The following is a 17,778-nucleotide window of genomic DNA, read 5'->3' as shown; positions in this document are numbered from 1 at the left end:
TACCCTGTAGGGTTTCATGTAAAATGAGGAATCTGCCTTCTGGGTCTACTATCAAAAGGAACAATAAAAAAATAAAGGAGGGTTTCATGAGTATAGCGACACCAGCCCATTTTTTACTAGGTGAATTAGCCATGTACACCTGAGAAAAAAGTTTTGAGGAGAAGTTAAAGGAGCCCGTACCATCCAAATGTGTTTCTTGTAGGAAGACGACCTCAGGAGAAAGACGCTTGAATTCTCTAAAGGCCAGATTCTGCTTCCTGTTGGAGTTCAGACCCCTAACATTAAAGGACAATATTTTAGCAGCTATAGAAAACATGTAGGAACCTAGAGGCAAGAGCTTTCCCCTTCAGCCAGGCAGGACAATCAGTTGTGGGTGGACTAAGAGTAACATTTGCCCAGGTATAGTCAAGAACCTTGTCATACTTCCAAAAAAAAAACAGGATACAGGATTAGAGCAGAAATGCTCAAAAGGGTAGAGGACAAAAAAGGAACCAAAGAAAGGCAACCAGTGAACATTAAGTCTCACTTCGGCAACCAGGGGAGGTTTGACACCCGCCGGACCCTGACCCCTCACACAGGGAGTCTGGATACGAAAACAACTGGTGGGTGAACATACCTTCCTAGAAGGGCAAAAGGCCCTGAGGGCCACAACAGAGGGGCAGCGAAGCCAGAAACAAGTGAACATTATCTTCACTTGAGGGGTTATAGCACCCGGGAAAGCCCACCACCCCGCCCAGTGCAAGCTGAGCACAGAAGCAGGCCTCCCCGGGGCAGCTAGAGAAACCGGGAACATGGTAGTCTATCTGAATTACCATCGAAATTAGCAGCTGTTTAGTAAAAAACAGAGAAACAGCAGCAAGGTAAGTGCAAAACAGTACAAAATCAGCATGACAGTTCAAGTGCAAAACAGCATAACTTTACATACAGCAGCCATCCAGGATAGCGGTCATGTAGTAACATTCTAATGATCAGTAGGGGGGTAGATACAAAACAATAAACAGCCTAGATAACAGTTGTTCAGTGATAGTCGAGAGACAGTAGTAAGGCTTGTGTAGAGCAGTGCACCAACAAAATCTCCTTTCAAGTTTAAGGCAGTATAGTCGTCCCACAAAAAATGGCGAACTAGGATAGCAGCAGTGAAAGAACATCATGAAAACAGCCTTAGAGCAGGTAGAAAATAGTGCACACTCAGAATAACATTGCAAAAACATGAACATGTGTAAAGTTCTAAAACAAGGACCAGCTGGTCCGATAAAAGGGTACTAGCGTCTTAGTTTAGTGGGGGCCTCAGGTGGAGATAAAGAGTCCTGTGGAGGACGTGTATGGCGGCGCTTGGATGTCACCACTTTCCATGGGGGAGAGCGCGGCCGGGGTTCAACACCCAGATCCGTACAAAAAGCAGTAAGATCCTCTGGGCAATGAAGAGTGGATGTTCTTCAATCTCGGCGAACAGATAGGCTGAAAGGGAAGCCCCATCTATAAGGGAGACGGTTGTCCCGGAGCACAGCCAGTAATGGTTGTAGCAAGCGACGTTGTTGTAAGGTATGCCACGATAAGTCTTGGAACTGCTAAGGAGGAGCACCATCAAACTCAAGATTGTGGATATTTCTAGCAGTGGCCATGATCTCATCCTTCAGGTCAGCACTATCCAGTTGACAGGGAACATGCCGTAGTCTGGATGCCGTGCCAGGTTGTCTGGAGGTGCGAAAGGCCCTGGTAATTTTAATTTATCTTGCGGCAGGGCGTCCCAGTACCCAGCTAAAAAAGGCCTGGAGAACCAATTTCAAATCAGCATCCTGGGTGGCTTCAGGTAGGCCCTGAACCCTAATATTATTAGTCCTCAATAAGGCGGTAGAGATCCCTAAATTTCTGAGAACTATCTAAGGATTTGTGGGTGAGGGTCTCAATGTCCTCTTTAGCTTGTTGAATGCTGCCATCCAGTTCATCAACTCTGCCTGCTAACACTTGCAGGTCATTGTGTAAGGCCCCAATTTCAGAGCGACAAGTGGCCTGGACCAGATTTGGAAATCTGCTTTAGTGGGCAAAAGCTGTATATACTTTTGCCAGGGGAGAGGCGGATGCCCCACTATAAAAGGGTACTCCCCTGTCTGTTTTCTGGAGGGTCCCGGGGTCCCCAAGTTCATGGGGATAGATTCTGCCCTTCTGGTATCCTCTGTTGGTGCTGAGGATCCTGCTGGAGAGGAGACCACCGTGGTATAAAGGGGGGGGGGGGCTGAAGCAGGAAACCTACCAGAACCCTGGGCTGGGGTACTGTGCACAGGGAAGGAGCCCCCCTGTCTAAATGCTACTGGTGTCAGTCCATCCAACTGAGTAGGTGTTGGATCCGGAGACCTAAAAGGGGCTCGCTGGGGAGATGCTGCAGGGGAGGGGGAATCCTCCAGGCTGGAGCCCTGACTCACCGGACTCACCGAGAGAAATCTCGGGGACCTTGGAGATCCTGGATCCTGTTGGTGGGAGGCTGGAGGGTCCCTCTGCTCAGCAAGGTAAGCCTTCATCTGTTCTGGGGAGCCCTGTGTGTCTGTTCTGCTCTGCTGCTCGCTCTGGTGCCAAGTGGCTGAGGAGCGTATCGGCGCCATCTTGGAGTCCTGTGCAGGATCCGACTGAGGGTCCACAATATAATCCCTGATAGAGGGTTGGTCCATTAGGTGCTGCGATGCTGGGGTGGGGGAAGCTTCCCCAGTCTCCCCATGCGTGCCTTGCCCATGGATGGTGCAGGTGAAGCCAGATTGCTGTAGACCGTGGCTGGCGCTGACAGAGCACAGGACCTATGCAGCCATCTCTTGCACCCGCCAAGCCCCCCTAAAGTGAAGATTTTCACATCTTCTGATCAACAAAAAGGATTCCATCTACTGGCTCTGTGCTTCCCTTTCATTTGGATGGGTCATTTTAACTCCTCCCAATGTTTCTTTCAAGTTTTTTACCTAAAAGTCCCCTTTATACCCACACTGTACATCAGTCTCATACAACATTCACAGAAAGTATTAGTTTATAGCAAGAAGTGCAGTTCAGGTAAAAACTTACTATCTCAGGTGGGCGCTGGTGGAAGAGAAGGTGAAAACAGACATAAAAGGTAAAAGGCTTACCAAATGCGCGCTGTGTGTCTGCTTTGACCGCACTCTCCTCAGCCGTAGTTGTCGTTCATCCAGGAGTTCAATCTTTCCCCACACCGGCACTCACTGTTCAATGTTTGTAATTAAATATAGGACTGTCATTCTGCATTTCAGCCACAAGATGCCGCTGTTTCTTAACACAGCTAAACAGGTTGCCAGTATTTGTATATTGATAGGAGGTGTGGTTGTTCTGAGAAAGAGGAAAACAGGAAGCAGGAAGCAGGAGAGCAGACATCTTGCAAAGACTGTGTGTGAAACAGAATCCGCTCGCATCCAAGTGTCAGCACGTCCTAGAGTCTCCGGAGCTGTGGCTGAGTGAGGCTGACCACTGTCCAAGGCAGATCCTGTCCAGAGGAAAAGGATTGTTTTCCAGAAAGGCTGAAAGGAGCTGAGGAACGGAGCGCTGTCTTGCAGGACCTCATGTTTGCTGAAGAGACTTGTTGTTGTTGTTCAGTTTAAAGACATCATTGGATCCAGAACAAGACCCAGGTCAGTAAAGCCGTGCACACACCGCATTATAGGATTGGCGCCTGAAATACCAGAGACTGAGATTAGACCTGCAGTAGCTAGTAAGTTAGGGTCTATGTGTGTGGCAGGTCATAAGAACCAATTTTGAAAGAGGGCGCTGTGCTGTCCTCTGGGCTGAGTGTATGTAATGTAATTTTCTTTGTCTTTATATTTGGAATTTTTATCATTGATATATTACTCAGTAAAGTACGTTCTGTTTTACATAAGCTGGTGTCCGTGTTGCCTTTCCTGTTTGTGACTTCGCTGTATCCTAGAAAGCCCCCGGTACATGGCTTACAAAGGAACAGAGACTTCTTGCTATAGATAGAGCTTTTACAGACACATGTGTGAGAACAATCAAAAGTGGTTTTTGTCCTGATTTATTCATGGTGGTATTTATACAATGTAAAGTAGGCAGTACAGAAAAGTAACTAAAGTTTTGAAGTGATCAGAAATCCTGAGTGAAACAATTTATGACCCTGATATTCTGGGAACCTATTCACACCTCCCACCCTCCCCATTCCCTTTGATCTTCATTCACACTTTGGACAAAGAAAGGGACAAAAGATACAGGATCTTCACACAATGCTGATGGTCATAATGCAAATGGTCAATTGGTCAATTACATCTACACACATTGCCACAGATCCCCTGTGGCAATGTGTGTAGATGTAATAGTCTTTTGTAGGTATGGGGCAAAAGCCTTGTGTATAATGTATTTTATGATTCCATCTTATATAAAATCATAAAGTCCACATCAGTGTGATAAAATTACTTTTTTTTTGGGTAAACTCTTTTTAATATACATAGTAATTGAAATATAGTGATTTTATATTATAATATTAAAGCTTTGTAATTTAAACTTATGAATTGGGCTTTCCCACAACTACCGTATTTTCCGGCGTATAAGACGACTGGGCATATAAGACGACCCCCAGCTTTTCAAGGTAAAATATAGAGTTTGTTGCACTTAAAAAAAAACAGTAACAAACAAAATTTTTACTTTAAATAATAGAATTGTCTACCCTTCTATGTAAAGTAGTCACACAGCTCCACCTAGTGGCTGATTTGTAAATCACAATATTATATAACACGCCTATAAATACATCTATACCGCATGGCTCACAGCGTTCCCCCGAAGCTCTCTGACACTGTCTGACTCTTGGTAACCCGAGCTCGGATCTTCTGCCCGTTCAGGGTACAGCCGGGTCCCTCCACCATGGTGTCACTCCCTATGTGCAGCACCCGAACAGATGATTCAAAATGTGGCAGCAAAAGAATACTAAACAACCAATGGCGAGCTTTCATTTGCTGACAACCAGGAAGTACTGAAACTTTCTAACTTTCTCATTGGTGAGCTTACAGCAGCTTGTATGTAATTGGTAAATACCTGGCCTATAAGACGACCCCCAACTTTGGCGCAGATTTTTCGGGGTTAAAAAGTCGTCTTATACGCCGGAAAATACGGTACTCTTTTTCCCATGTATGGGGGGATTTGTTTTCGTTCTTTGATTCTGCAATATTAGGAGTGAGTAATGGGATACTATGTTTAGCATGTTTTATCATCCGATGATATAATCCCATAAAATGTTGTCCTTATATTAGTTGTATTTTCAGTGTGTGTTGAAAAGGGACCAATTAATTTTCCCAGATTTGTTTCACAAGCATTTTGCAAATATTGTGGTAAAACCCACTTAAGTTACCTGGGATTGGTAACAGGCGTTGAGTGCTAGGCTTTTTCAGACCTAGCAGTTTTTTAGGCATCAGTGGTTCCTGGTGTGGGGAAAGTGAGAAGTAAAACACAACAAATGCAACCTTACTGCCAGTGTGAATTCAAGCTAACTTCAGATGTGCTCCTGAGGCTATATTTGGTTAAAGTGAACTTTTTTTACTTTATCTGTTCACAAAATGAGCCCAGCGAGTACCACGCTGTGTCACACTTACCACTTCCTCACTAAAAAGCAGACACCGCTCTCCTGCGCATGCAGGCAGTTCTGACGCTGGGTGTGCCTCTGTTTCCAAGCGTTATCAATTCTGTCCAATCCACTAGCCAATCAGAAAATAGCCTCTTGACCAGCCCTGGCTATTTAGCTAGCTCACACATTGCACTCGGTGTTCTTGTATTGTGTCTCCATTGTACCAAGCCCCTAGTTCTGTTGAGCTAGTTCCTGTGTTTAATTCAGTGTTTCCTCTGTCCAGCTCCTGTGCAAACCCCTCGTTGTCCAGTCTGTTGGTTCTCTGTGCTGTTCCAGTGTTCCTGTCTGTGTCTGTGGATAGCCTTGAGTCACCTGTTGCTTCCAGTCTCTCCTGTGTTCCCTGTGCCCTCACTGGCACGTGTCATTGGTGTCTGTCTTCTGGATCCCTGGCAATTGACCCCTGGCATGTGACCTGACTTCCCTTGTTTGCTGCCTGCCTCGACCCCGGCTTTCCTCGACTATCCTTCTGCTTTGTGATTTGGTACCGTGTTTTGCCCACCTTGGTGTGCCCAAGGACAGCAACCTGGCAGTAACCAGCGGTGCAACATCCTCACCATCAGAGACTCTGGAGAAAATCTGGTTACTGCTTAGAATTTGCACCTTGGCCCTTGTCAGGGCTCACACCACTATTAGGCCGTAGTGCCCCCCTTGTGGTCCTGTCTCTCTGTGCATGACACACTGGTTCAGCTTACCGCTTTTTTTTTTTATGCTCACAGTAGAATGAGGTTTTTTTTCATTTACATCATAGGAAAGCCTCTGAAGATGCATGCACAGAAGGAGCAGCCCACAGCCTCTTAGGATATGTGACACAAATATCTTAGGAGGCTGTGGATTTCACCTTCGGTCTTTACCACCATGGCAGAAAAGACTGAAGGGGAGAGGTCCACCCCCAAAAAAGTGTAAAAACAAAAACATACAAAGGTTTCCATTATATAAAAGGGAAAGTCTTTTGTATAATTTTAGAAATCTGCTGATGCTTTAATAGGATCGTGCAGGTGATAGCAGATAGGGGCGGGACATAGCGTTAGTGTCCCCCCTCTCATCACTGCCCATACTCATAAAAAGAAAAAACTGCCTGTGAAGTTGATCCACAGTGTGTAATGATGTCATTGGCAGCACAGTGTAATAGCTGTGTGTGTAAAACCTGCTTGTCATATTCTGCAGCCTAACAACTCACTGTGATCAAAACCTTCATTTCTCCTGAACCTTTGGTAATTACTTGAAATTTTAGGGTATGCAGGAGACCCTCATAGCTACTAGTAACCAATTTCAAGAAATAGGAGTCTCAAGTTTAAAAGTTGTGAAAATTGAACATTGGGGTTGCTGTTCAAAAAGAGGGTACGTCTAAGAGCCCAACTATAGAAATGCAAATTGTGGACCCCCAGAACCACTTACATAGTAAGAAGCACTAGGGTGGGGCCCCTAAAGATACATACCTTTCACAGAACTAGAATTGTCAAACTATGGTACCCTGTCTGCTTGTGTACCTTGAGTCCTAATTTCTCTAGAACAGAAAGGTGCAGGGAAACAAAAATAAAGGTGCAAGTGGGGGACACTTGTGGCTAACTACCCCCCAAGTCTTCATCACCATGGCATCATTACAACAAAAAACAATTCTGTCCATTAAAACGCACCTCTGTTACACCTCCCTGTTATCTGTATGCTTCCTGGACCTGAACCTCATTTTGTTTTAGAGGGCAGAGTTTATATACTATTGATGTCATAGTGATGAATTTTAGGGGATGTTAGCCACAGACATTCCCCACACAATTTTGATTTTTTCACCTCCCCATTCCAGGGTAATTGGGGTTACAAGTGTTAGAAGTGGGCAGTAATTTGTAACAGGGCAGGGCAGCCCATTTTGATAGGCAAGAGTTCTTTATGTTCCTATGATGGTATAGTAATGAAATTATAGGGGGAGTTAGCCAAAGTTGTTCTGAGAATATGGAGTTCAAAGACGCAAACAGGGTGGCATAGTTTGACAGTTAGATTTGTGACAGCTAGGTATACATTTAAGGGCCCCATCCCAATGCGCTTTGCTATGTAAGTTGTTCTGGGGGCCCCCAATTTAGGACACCTAGACGCACTTTTTTTTAAAACAGCGACCCAAATGTTGTATCATGTTTTTAAATTTGTGATCCCCATATCTTGAAATTCTTTAAAGCTGGATATTTTGGTTACTAGTAGCTATAAGGGGCCTCTGTGTACCCTAAAAATTTCAAGTCATTACAACATACAGTTTAGGAGATTTAAAGGTTTGTACACAGACAGCTGAAAGGCTTCAGAATTTGACATGCAGACTTCAAACACAGCTATCAGCGCTATCGATTACGTCATTGTACACACCCACTCGGGCGGATACATTTTAGAGGCAGCTTTTTTTTAATATAAATCCCAGCTTTCACTATCAGATAGGGGCGGGACTGCCTGTGTCCCACACCTTTCAAGGCTGAACTTTGTGCTGAGCTCCGTGTTCATCTTCCCAGGACCTTAGGCATTTTTGATACATATTATTTTGCATCTTTTTTTTTTTGCAGAAGAGACAGCAAGTGAAAAATCAGTTTGAATGAACTCATTAGGGTTTAGCTCTATGCCATTTGGTAATTAATTGGCTCTCGAAGATGCTCCCAGAGTCTTACCATAATAGCAGTCCCCCAGCAATATGAAAACTTCATAGTGACATTAAATGGGGAATTATTGTGTTTTGACCTAATGGAAATCTCCCTAGTAATTTAAAGCTTTAGTAACACTCTCTGTGGCAAAGTTTTATGACAGTCTTTCAAGTAATATTTCAGCATTTGGGTATTATTGTTTTAACTTATGTGTAAAACTGTCCACACATTCTATTATAATCTACCAAGCTTATACTGGATTGTAAAAAAAATAAAACACCATAAATTTAGATTATAGGAATGTAATTTGGAAGGATAGACTTTAGTGTTTAGAACACACATGTAATAATCTAAGCCCAATCTACTAATGTTATCATGAATGTTACAGATATTTTTTTAGCAATTTAACAATTCAGCTTATTTTCACCGGTTTAACTTGCCGACCACTCAGTTGTAGTTCCTTTTTTGGTTAGCTGATAAACATTCAAAAAACTAAAGAAAAAAAAAATGTCCTGATATTGTAACATGTCTATAAACACAATGGGATGAACCTACCACATATTTCTTTTTCCATAGACGGAACTGTTTCAACTAAATGAGATATTGGTTATAGTATGCAGTTAAATACAGTGAAAAACAGTGAAGATCTTCTTTAGAAGAAGCACATTGATCAGGGCTTTTTTTTGGCCTAATAGTTTAAAAAGTTGAAATTGGTAACAAAATATATACAAATATTTTACTTTTATCATACTCATCTTGGAATGAAGGGAATCTTTGTGTCTTTATTCTTTTCACCATACTATTAATTCTTTTCAGGTCACCACCAGATACTCCAGTGGCACAAAAATAACATGGACTTAACTGTAACAGGAGTCAACAGGTCTGATATCAAGTCAGTGAAATTTTATACACTGATACACACAAAGTTTCTTCAGCTGCAACAGGTTAATGGGTTTCATTGTATGAATTGCCCAGTTCATCAGGATTCAAATCATTAGCTCAGATGATAAACCTTTATATCCCTTTTCTTTTTGAGCCATTTCTTTGTGGATTTCAGTTTATTTCAGACCAATTATCATGTTGACAAATAATTTTACCCCTAATGTTAACTTTCAGGCAGATGGTTGCATACATTTTCATCTTTATGTGTAATTTTTCCATGTATATTACCTTTATCTGTAGGCACTGTTTAAATGGAAATATATTGTTGCTTCAGATAAGTTGAAAAAGTAGGGATCTCCATGCAGTGTATGTACTTTTTCACATAGCTGTATGTATAAACACAATAACCCATTTTTTATTAGTGTGTAAAATCCCACATAACTGCAATGCATATTAGCACTGCAAAATGTGTGTACTGTGTTGTATTGCTGTTCATGCTAAATGCTGTATATTGCAATTATACAGTAAAAACAAACCAGTTTTGGCAGTGCAATGGACTGCCCTAATACATCAATACATGAAAGAACCTAAATAATCGCTCAAAGTTAAAGCTTGCACATTTGTTTAAACCAATTATGTATTTTAATTCATTTTATATTCACGTTTATCTAATTAAGCCATTTAATACCACAGAAAGCAATAAAAAAATTACAGACAAGTGTTATAGTTATTTTATTTTTTTGAAAACTATTAATCTCTGTAAATCTTTATTAGTTTACACAGCTTGCAGTATTTGCAATGCTCTATAAAAAGGACACAAAAGTCCTCACGATCCAGAAAACCATCAGTGTTTTTTCTTACAATTCGTACAATAATCCTGAAATTATTACATTAATTGACTTCGGTTTGCTTCTAAAAAAGTGTCCTTACTGAAGCTGTTTTGGCATACTGTACTATACATTTTAGTCTTCAGTACATTGCTGTACAGTATAAACTCTGTCATGCTAGTAATATCTGTTAATTTAGCCTCTGTTGTCATTCATTGCTTTCTTGCATTCCATACACCTTCAAAATAACTGCAGAGGCTAAAATCCACCCACCCCCGAAAAAAAATGTATCCACATATTTTTGTAGCTTATGTGCATGATAAGACATATTGCTCACAGGAGGTCAGACTGACACCGTGGCATAAAGCTCCTCTATCTGTTCTTTAAAAAACTCTCGGAGTTCCGGTCTCTTCGCCTTAAGTGTTGGTGTCAATAATTCATTCTGTACAGTGAACATTTCCTTGTGGATGTGAATAGCTTTCACCTATAATAAAACATACATTTTAAATATTGAATCCTGGTAAAAAAAATGGTACTTGAAGAACAGCTTTACTTTTAGGGAAGAAAGGCCAGATGTTTTACATGTGTTCCAAAACCTATTGAGAAATAGCCACCTACCCAATTATTTACTTTTAGTTTTGTTTCCACGCCTTTTATAGTACAGCCTTGCCCTTACTGGTATAGCCTGCTGTGTTCAACACCTACTGTATCTTGCATTTTGCTGGGCCCAATTATCCATATGACTAATCTCTACTTATTGTCACTCTCAGTCAAATAGAAGTGTAGAGAATGAATTGGCCAGGTGACACTTGTGCAGTCTTAGCCATGTGTATCACTACAGTCTTAGCCAGTCTGGCCATGTGTATCACTACAATAGCTGTTTAATTCTATACCTATTGCACACAGAATAGCTATTGAAGAGGAATGTTTACATAAATATTCTACCAATACTTTTGTCATTCCATTACTAACAAAAAGTAACATTTTCTGGAATATTCTTCAGGAATCTATGCGCAACATTGTAGATGACAGTTTTGCTCTATGTTTGCATACATTGATGGCACCGTGTACAATACTTTAACCGGAAAATGAAGGTTCTTGACTCAACACTGATCTTATCTATCAAACACATATCTATTTCTATGACTCATGTTGGGCTTTAAATTAGAAATAAAGATGAATGTAGTCCCTCAACTCTTTTAATAGCCTGCGTATATGCATAACATTTAGTGTGCCCTCTTCCAGGTATCTGAAATTCATGATTCCCCTTTCACCTCCATCTTCTGGTCTTGAATGACTGAACATATGTCAAGCTCTTTTTTCCCATAGAATTTAAACAACCTATATCTGCTTCATGACCTGTTGCTCTGCTGGCAGCATGTACCATGTTGTACTGCTATAAATTATGTAACCTATAGATGAAGCAACACATTCCAAAACTTAGCCTAACAATTATAGGGGAAGACTTTTTTTTAACAGAGCATAATAGGTCTTTAATATAAAACTTTCATACTTTACCTGCTACCAAATTTGTATTGTTAAGAGGTTATCAGTTATGTTGATGTAAAGTAAATTAACCAATGCAAGTGTTTTGAGTATCATAAAGGGCATTTTTACAATTAGGGTAATGGGTAAACAATGTACACCCAAATGGGCAAAAATTCCAGCTCACAGGATTATTACTTATAGGTGGCACATTAGAATTATTCCATCACCCAAACTACAGTATGAAAATATCTGTGAAAGCTTACTTGATGAAGGAACATCAGCATAAATATTTTTACCTGTTCAAAAGAATGAAGCCCACTTTCTTTTCCTAGTCTCACCATATCAGCCATTATTGCTTTTTTGAATTCCTGAAAAATATTGAAGAAGAAACATTCTCACTTTTAACCATAATCACTAAAATGTGTGATTTTACATGTAATGGTCAAATGCAATACACATACACTCTGCATGTTCACTGAACTTGTAAATTAAGTGAATATGGCATCATTTCAATCAACAAAATCCTTCTTTTTAAGTTGTTTTCCATTGTGCATGACATTTATTATTTATTTACAGTAACCCTAATTTGCAAATATTTACTGTGCAACCTGAAAGTAGAATAAACATTTACTATGTAGAGTGCATTACCCCTCTTCTTTAAGTAGCACAACCCTTTAATTATTTGGTTTATTCTAGAGCATACATAACACAGCTCAACAAAAAAAAAATTTCACTTGCCAAGGATTTTTTATTATATTTAGTGTATTTCAGGTCTGCTGAATCCAAAAATGACATGGGTTTCATTAAATTGGCTCTAGTTTTTGTGATACAGGAATCAGAATAGATGATTTTAACAACAAATGTTAACACAGCATATTTTCAATCTTTGTTTACACCGATGTTTTGCATATGTTTTATATATAATACTGTAAATGTAGCAATATTTTCATAAATCTTAACCCTAATGTATTTTGCTACATCTGTGGTGAATATTCTCTGCAAAAACTGAGAAGAAACATTACAGAATTTGTGAAACAAGCTTATCCTGGTATTAAACGGGGGGACCAAGACAAGTATTAGGCTCTCTATATGGTATGCAAAACTTGTGTAGACTGTATGTATGTCAGTGGAAAAATGGAAAACTGAAAAGTTTGAAATTTGGTGTACCTATGGTATGGCGAGAGCCCAAAAAACATCACAATGATTGTTTTTTTTTTGTGCTTTGAATGTACAAGGTTTCAATGGTTACAAGAAAAACAAGTGGGAGTACCCTGATTTGGAATCAACAAGACGACCTGTGCCACATGGTGCTGATGTTCCCATACCAGTGTTCAGTACATTCCCTGATTTCCTGTATCCAACATGGAAGATATACAGGGTTTGGAGTGTAATCCAGGAGTTAGCAGTGGAAGTTAATAGGAATATCAAACCAGCAGCTCTTCCAAGTACAGATCAATGATTTAATACTTGACTTAAGTCTGTCAAAACAAGCATCTGAACATTTAGCAACCAGGCTAAAAAAAAGAACTGTCTGAGACCAGAAGTTAAAATAAGGGTTTATATGACAAGAGAGGTGACACTCCTACCATATTTCAGGGAAGATGGAGACTTTGTGTACTGTTGTAACATCCCTGGACTACTAGCCCATATGGGAGTACCAGAATACCAAGCAGAAGACTGGCGGCTTTTCATAGACAGTTCCACTCGAAGTTTGAAATCTGTTTTATGGACCAATGGTCCATATGTGTTGATTTAAAAATGGTGAACTTCCTACTTGGACAGCAAAGTGGATACACAAAGTACTCATGTTTCATCTGCCTGTAGGATAGTAGAGCAAAGCAGGATCACTGGAAAAAAGTGACATGGCCTCCAAGGGAAAACATAAAAAAAGGTGCATCAAACATCAATAACGAGCCAATGACAAAGAAAAAATCATGCTCCCTCCACTACATTTGTTAGAACTCTGAACAAAGACAGTGATTGCTTCAAATACATTTGTAGATTCTTCCCTGGATTGAGTACTGAAAATTTTAAAGCAGGATTCTTTGATGGACCCCAAATTCGGAAACTGATAAATGATTCAAATTTCACAAGTTACATGATTGATACTGAAGCTTTTGCCTGGCACAGCTATTTCATGGTTGTCAAAAACTTCTTGGGTAACCATAAAGCACAAAATTATGAAGAACTGGTACAAAACTTGCTCTTAAACTTTAAAAATGTGGGTACTACTATGAGCATAAAGGTACACTATCTCTATAGCCATTTGCAAAAATTTCCAGAAAAACTTGGCAATTTCAGTAAGGAAGGAGAGAGGTTCCATCAAGATATAAAGGTGATGGAAAAAAGGTATAAGGGCAGATGGCATTGACACATGATAGCAGACTACTGCTGGAGCCTTCAACGTGGATGTCCTGATCATCAGCATAAAAGGAAATCATACAGAGTTTCTCAATGACTTTGTGATTAGTTGTGTCAATATACTGAATATAGAATATACTGACATTAAGTATTTCAAAAATTTATTTTTGTATACGCAGGCATATCTATTTTAATTTTGCTTTATTTTAATGTTTTATTAGGTTAATATTGAGGTCATTATTTGAAAAACTAGGCCCAATCTAGCAAAACCATAACCATATTTAGAATCTGTACATTAAACATAACCTAAAATGACTTTATTCTGTTTGGCAAGAAAATGTTTGTTGACCAGTGTAATTTTTTAGAAAAAAGTTGCTACTGCTCATAAAAAAGCTTATCGGAAAATAGTTTACCATAGAATTGGATATTAGGTGAAGGAATGGCATCTTTTTCACTTTGGCTTGGATGTTTGATAAAAAGATGGGCCCAATGTACAATAAAGAAGAAAGAAAATCCTCTTAAATTAGGGAAGTAACATAAAAACAAACATAAAAACAAAAGGGGGCCAGTCACAAGCTGCCCACTTCTAAACACTTCAGAAATCAATATATATTGCATGGATACAAGCTGACACAGCCAGTGCCACCAGGGAAGATTGACATTTTAGTGCAAGTAAGTAAGAATAGATTATTAATTGAAAGACTAGTTTTTCAGTAATGTTCCTCTTTAAAGGAAGAAGGCCAGGGGAACAAGTGAGGTTCTCACACTTGAAATCCTGCCTAAAGGCATCGCTTACTAAATGAATACTGCAGCTTAGAAGTGAAGAATTCAATTTGGGAGATAATTACGTAACCCCCCTAGCATTCTAATTCTGTCAGTTTTTTGCATAGAAATTTTTTTTATATTGTGGGCCTGTAATTCTTAGGATTACCTCCCGGGTATGATAATTATATATATATGTAATTTAAAAAAATATTGAAATAACACACCACAACAATTAAATTTATCAAAAAAAAACTAATTTATCAAAAAATTTCAAAAAGTCAGATCAAGGTTAGGGCTAATAGTGGGCAAATGTAAATCAGGGCACTGGGCAATGATGTTTGGTGCACTAAAATATGTACTTTTATTTTTATTATATGTTGTGTAGTGTTTTTTACTGTAAAAACCATTTAAAAGCTGATTACATTGTAATCTGCTTTTAAATTTCCTGCCTGGCCACACCCCACAAAAACATCACAACTCGCATCACCAGGAAGATGTCACATCTTCCGGGTGATGCGAGTGGCGATGTCCTGCCCTGGCTCACCCCCTGCATCCACCAACGCTGCTGCTGCTCGCATTTCCAGGGAGATGCAAATGCAGGACTTCTGCTTCGCATCTAACTGCTGATGCGAACAGCGACGATGCCAGGACCCCGGGTGGTATTTAAAAGCAGATTACTCGGTCCCTTAATTCAGAAACCTCCCGGCATCAGATCGGGATCATTAGATCGCCGCTGGAGCACGGGGCGCAGGTAAGGGTTTTTTTTTAACACGAGTTTGACTCAGGATAACCGCTTTTTTCAAGTGGAATCCACCCAGAGTCACACTCAGGATTACCGCTAGGGGGGTTAATTAGTAGTAAACACATCCCTAATTTGATAAAGCAAATTTGAAGGAACATTTGGAATAGGATTTTTAGGTGCCTAAATAAAAAAATATATCTATACATTTTTATTATATTCGGTACAAAAAATGTTTTTTTAAAGTAACAATACAAAACATATCCATATTTCATTAATTGAAGTACATAAACAATTTCCATTCTACCGTCCTTGACGCGTTTCACCACAAGAGCTTCATCAGAAGGACATACTGTAGTGGATTATATCAAGTTCTTTATAATCTTTAAATAAAACAAATATGTACATATATTTCAATCTTTCTTGATAGGTGGTTTTGTGAAGCCCTTTGAAAAACAATGTAGCACTTACTTGTTATGTTGTTTTGACATAAACTTTAAAGCATCTCCATCAAATTGGGTCAGCGGTTTCTATTGCCTGCAAGTTTGTTTGTAGCATATTGGTGTTAATAAATTGCATCTTATTAAACTGATCTATTATAATTGATTATGTGTCCTATCAATTTACTTTAATTAATCAATGTGTTTTTTTATTAAATTAAAAAAAACACTTTTATTATGCAACTTATCATTAAGTATATCATCCTCATAATTAATTTTTTTAAAACATTGACTAATAATCTATTAAATAATCAAGGAGATGATAAAAAATTGACAATTTATAAAACATCTATAGTGATATTGATCGATTAATTAAATTACATGGAAGAGTAGAATAAATTCGATGAATTAATTTGATGTGTATTTTAAAATCCATTAATATCATATAATATTATCAGTCAAAATCAATTCATGATTCAAATGCCAAATTAAATGTACAAAGACTTACAATTTAAAACTCACTGCCTTGTTTGGCGTGATGCTTCCCCAGCTTCCATGTTGTGACTAAATTCCTCTCCTCCTAAGTATCCAGTCCCGTGTCCCATATGGCGCTAAAAGAGGCCATGAAGTTTGTATCCAGGTGAAGACCCGGAGACAAGTGGAACACAGAACTCCTATCAGCAAAGGACTCTGTGAGTCCCGCGCTGATGGCTCCACCCACTGTAGTATGCGCTCCGGAGGGGGAATCCCCTTCTCAGTGGTGACGCGAAAGTATCAGCAACGGTTGAGGCGCCTCCTATTGCAGTCACCTCAACTCGTCACAGGACATTACTAAACAGAGGGGGTTGACCATGAGAGTGAAGGGGTAACAACCAAACAAACAGCCCCCTTTATCTGGATGTCACAGGAGATTTATTTATTTGCTGATGTGATTTAGGTTTTTAAAATAGTATTAATCAAATAATATTAATACCAATGCATTAAATCATGTCATTATAAATTCCCTATTTATAAAATAATATTTTTTATTCAGTGCGAAAGTGATAAACATAGGTCTTCATTAAACATACCTTTAATTTAAAACAAACATAATTGAATAAAATAAAACAAAAAAACCAAAAAAAAGCCAAACTGTCTTTGTCTCCCTTCTCCTCCCATATCACCTCCCCTATTCCCCAGTTTTTTTCACAAAAAGGATTTGAAGTTCATTATTTCATTTAAACAGGTTGCTTTTAATTTATATATCCATTTACTTTCTCTTTAAATGAGGATTCTGTCCCCAACCTTGAAATCTTTTTAACTTTTTCTGATCATTAATCTGATTTCACCTTCATTAATGTTGTGTTTGAAACCCATATGGTGGCTTAGGGATGAGGTAACTTTGCCATTTTTAATATTGCAAACATGTTTGTATATCTTTTTTTTATTTACATTTTGTTTTACCTACATAGTAGCAATTACAAGTACATATTGCCAAAAAGATCACTTCTTCCATGTCACATGATCAAATTACATCCCAAGAAATTTATGCCATTCCTTTCTTCGGTGATGTCTAATCTAAATCTAGGAAAGAGATATAGGAAATATTGGAATTCATCGTAAATTTAAGATTATACAGATTGCATTGTAATTTTTCCATTAATTCATGTAATAATTTTTCATATCCTGTCTATATCACGAGTACATCGTCGATATACCTTCGCCAAAGTGTGACATGGCAAAGGTATATCTTGAGGGACTTGTCACTAAATATATCTCTTTCCCAGCCCCACAGGTACAGGTTAGCATAGGTTGGGGCACACTTTTTCCCCATTGTTACTCCCTGTACCTGGAGGTATAGTTTTTAGTCAAGAACAAAAATATTTAAAAAATATTTTTTGTTAGTATGTACCTCAATAGTTCCATATTAAATTTGTTTTGTTTCCCTGTTTTAATGTCTTGTTCATCTAAAAACATTTTTATAGTCTCCAAACCCTTTTATGTGGATTGCAAAGATATAGACTTTCCACGTCAATTGCTACTAATATAGCATTGGGAGCCACTTAAGTCT

At 39.0% G+C, this 17,778-nt stretch overlaps 1 protein-coding gene across 9 annotated transcripts in view; it reads right to left on the bottom strand.

The window, feature by feature from the left end:
- Positions 1–9,824: 9,824 nt before the first annotated feature.
- Positions 9,825–17,778, bottom strand: part of ACSL6 (acyl-CoA synthetase long chain family member 6) — a 243,000-nt gene continuing 235,046 nt past the window's right edge. For all 9 annotated transcript variants that reach the window (XM_072400825.1, XM_072400824.1, XM_072400828.1 and 6 more), the window contains 2 exons: positions 11,720–11,791; positions 9,825–10,419 (listed from right to left, as the gene is read on the bottom strand). In XM_072400825.1, the coding sequence (XP_072256926.1) occupies positions 10,279–10,419; positions 11,720–11,791 (213 nt within the window). In that variant the 3' untranslated portion in view covers positions 9,825–10,278. The remainder of the gene's footprint in view (positions 10,420–11,719; positions 11,792–17,778) is intronic.

This window comes from Pyxicephalus adspersus, chromosome 2, assembly GCF_032062135.1.
Source record: "Pyxicephalus adspersus chromosome 2, UCB_Pads_2.0, whole genome shotgun sequence".
Classification (NCBI taxonomy): domain Eukaryota; kingdom Metazoa; phylum Chordata; class Amphibia; order Anura; family Pyxicephalidae; genus Pyxicephalus; species Pyxicephalus adspersus.
The sequence above is the reverse complement of the archived record's forward strand: the minus strand, read 5'-3'. Positions and strand labels throughout refer to the sequence as shown.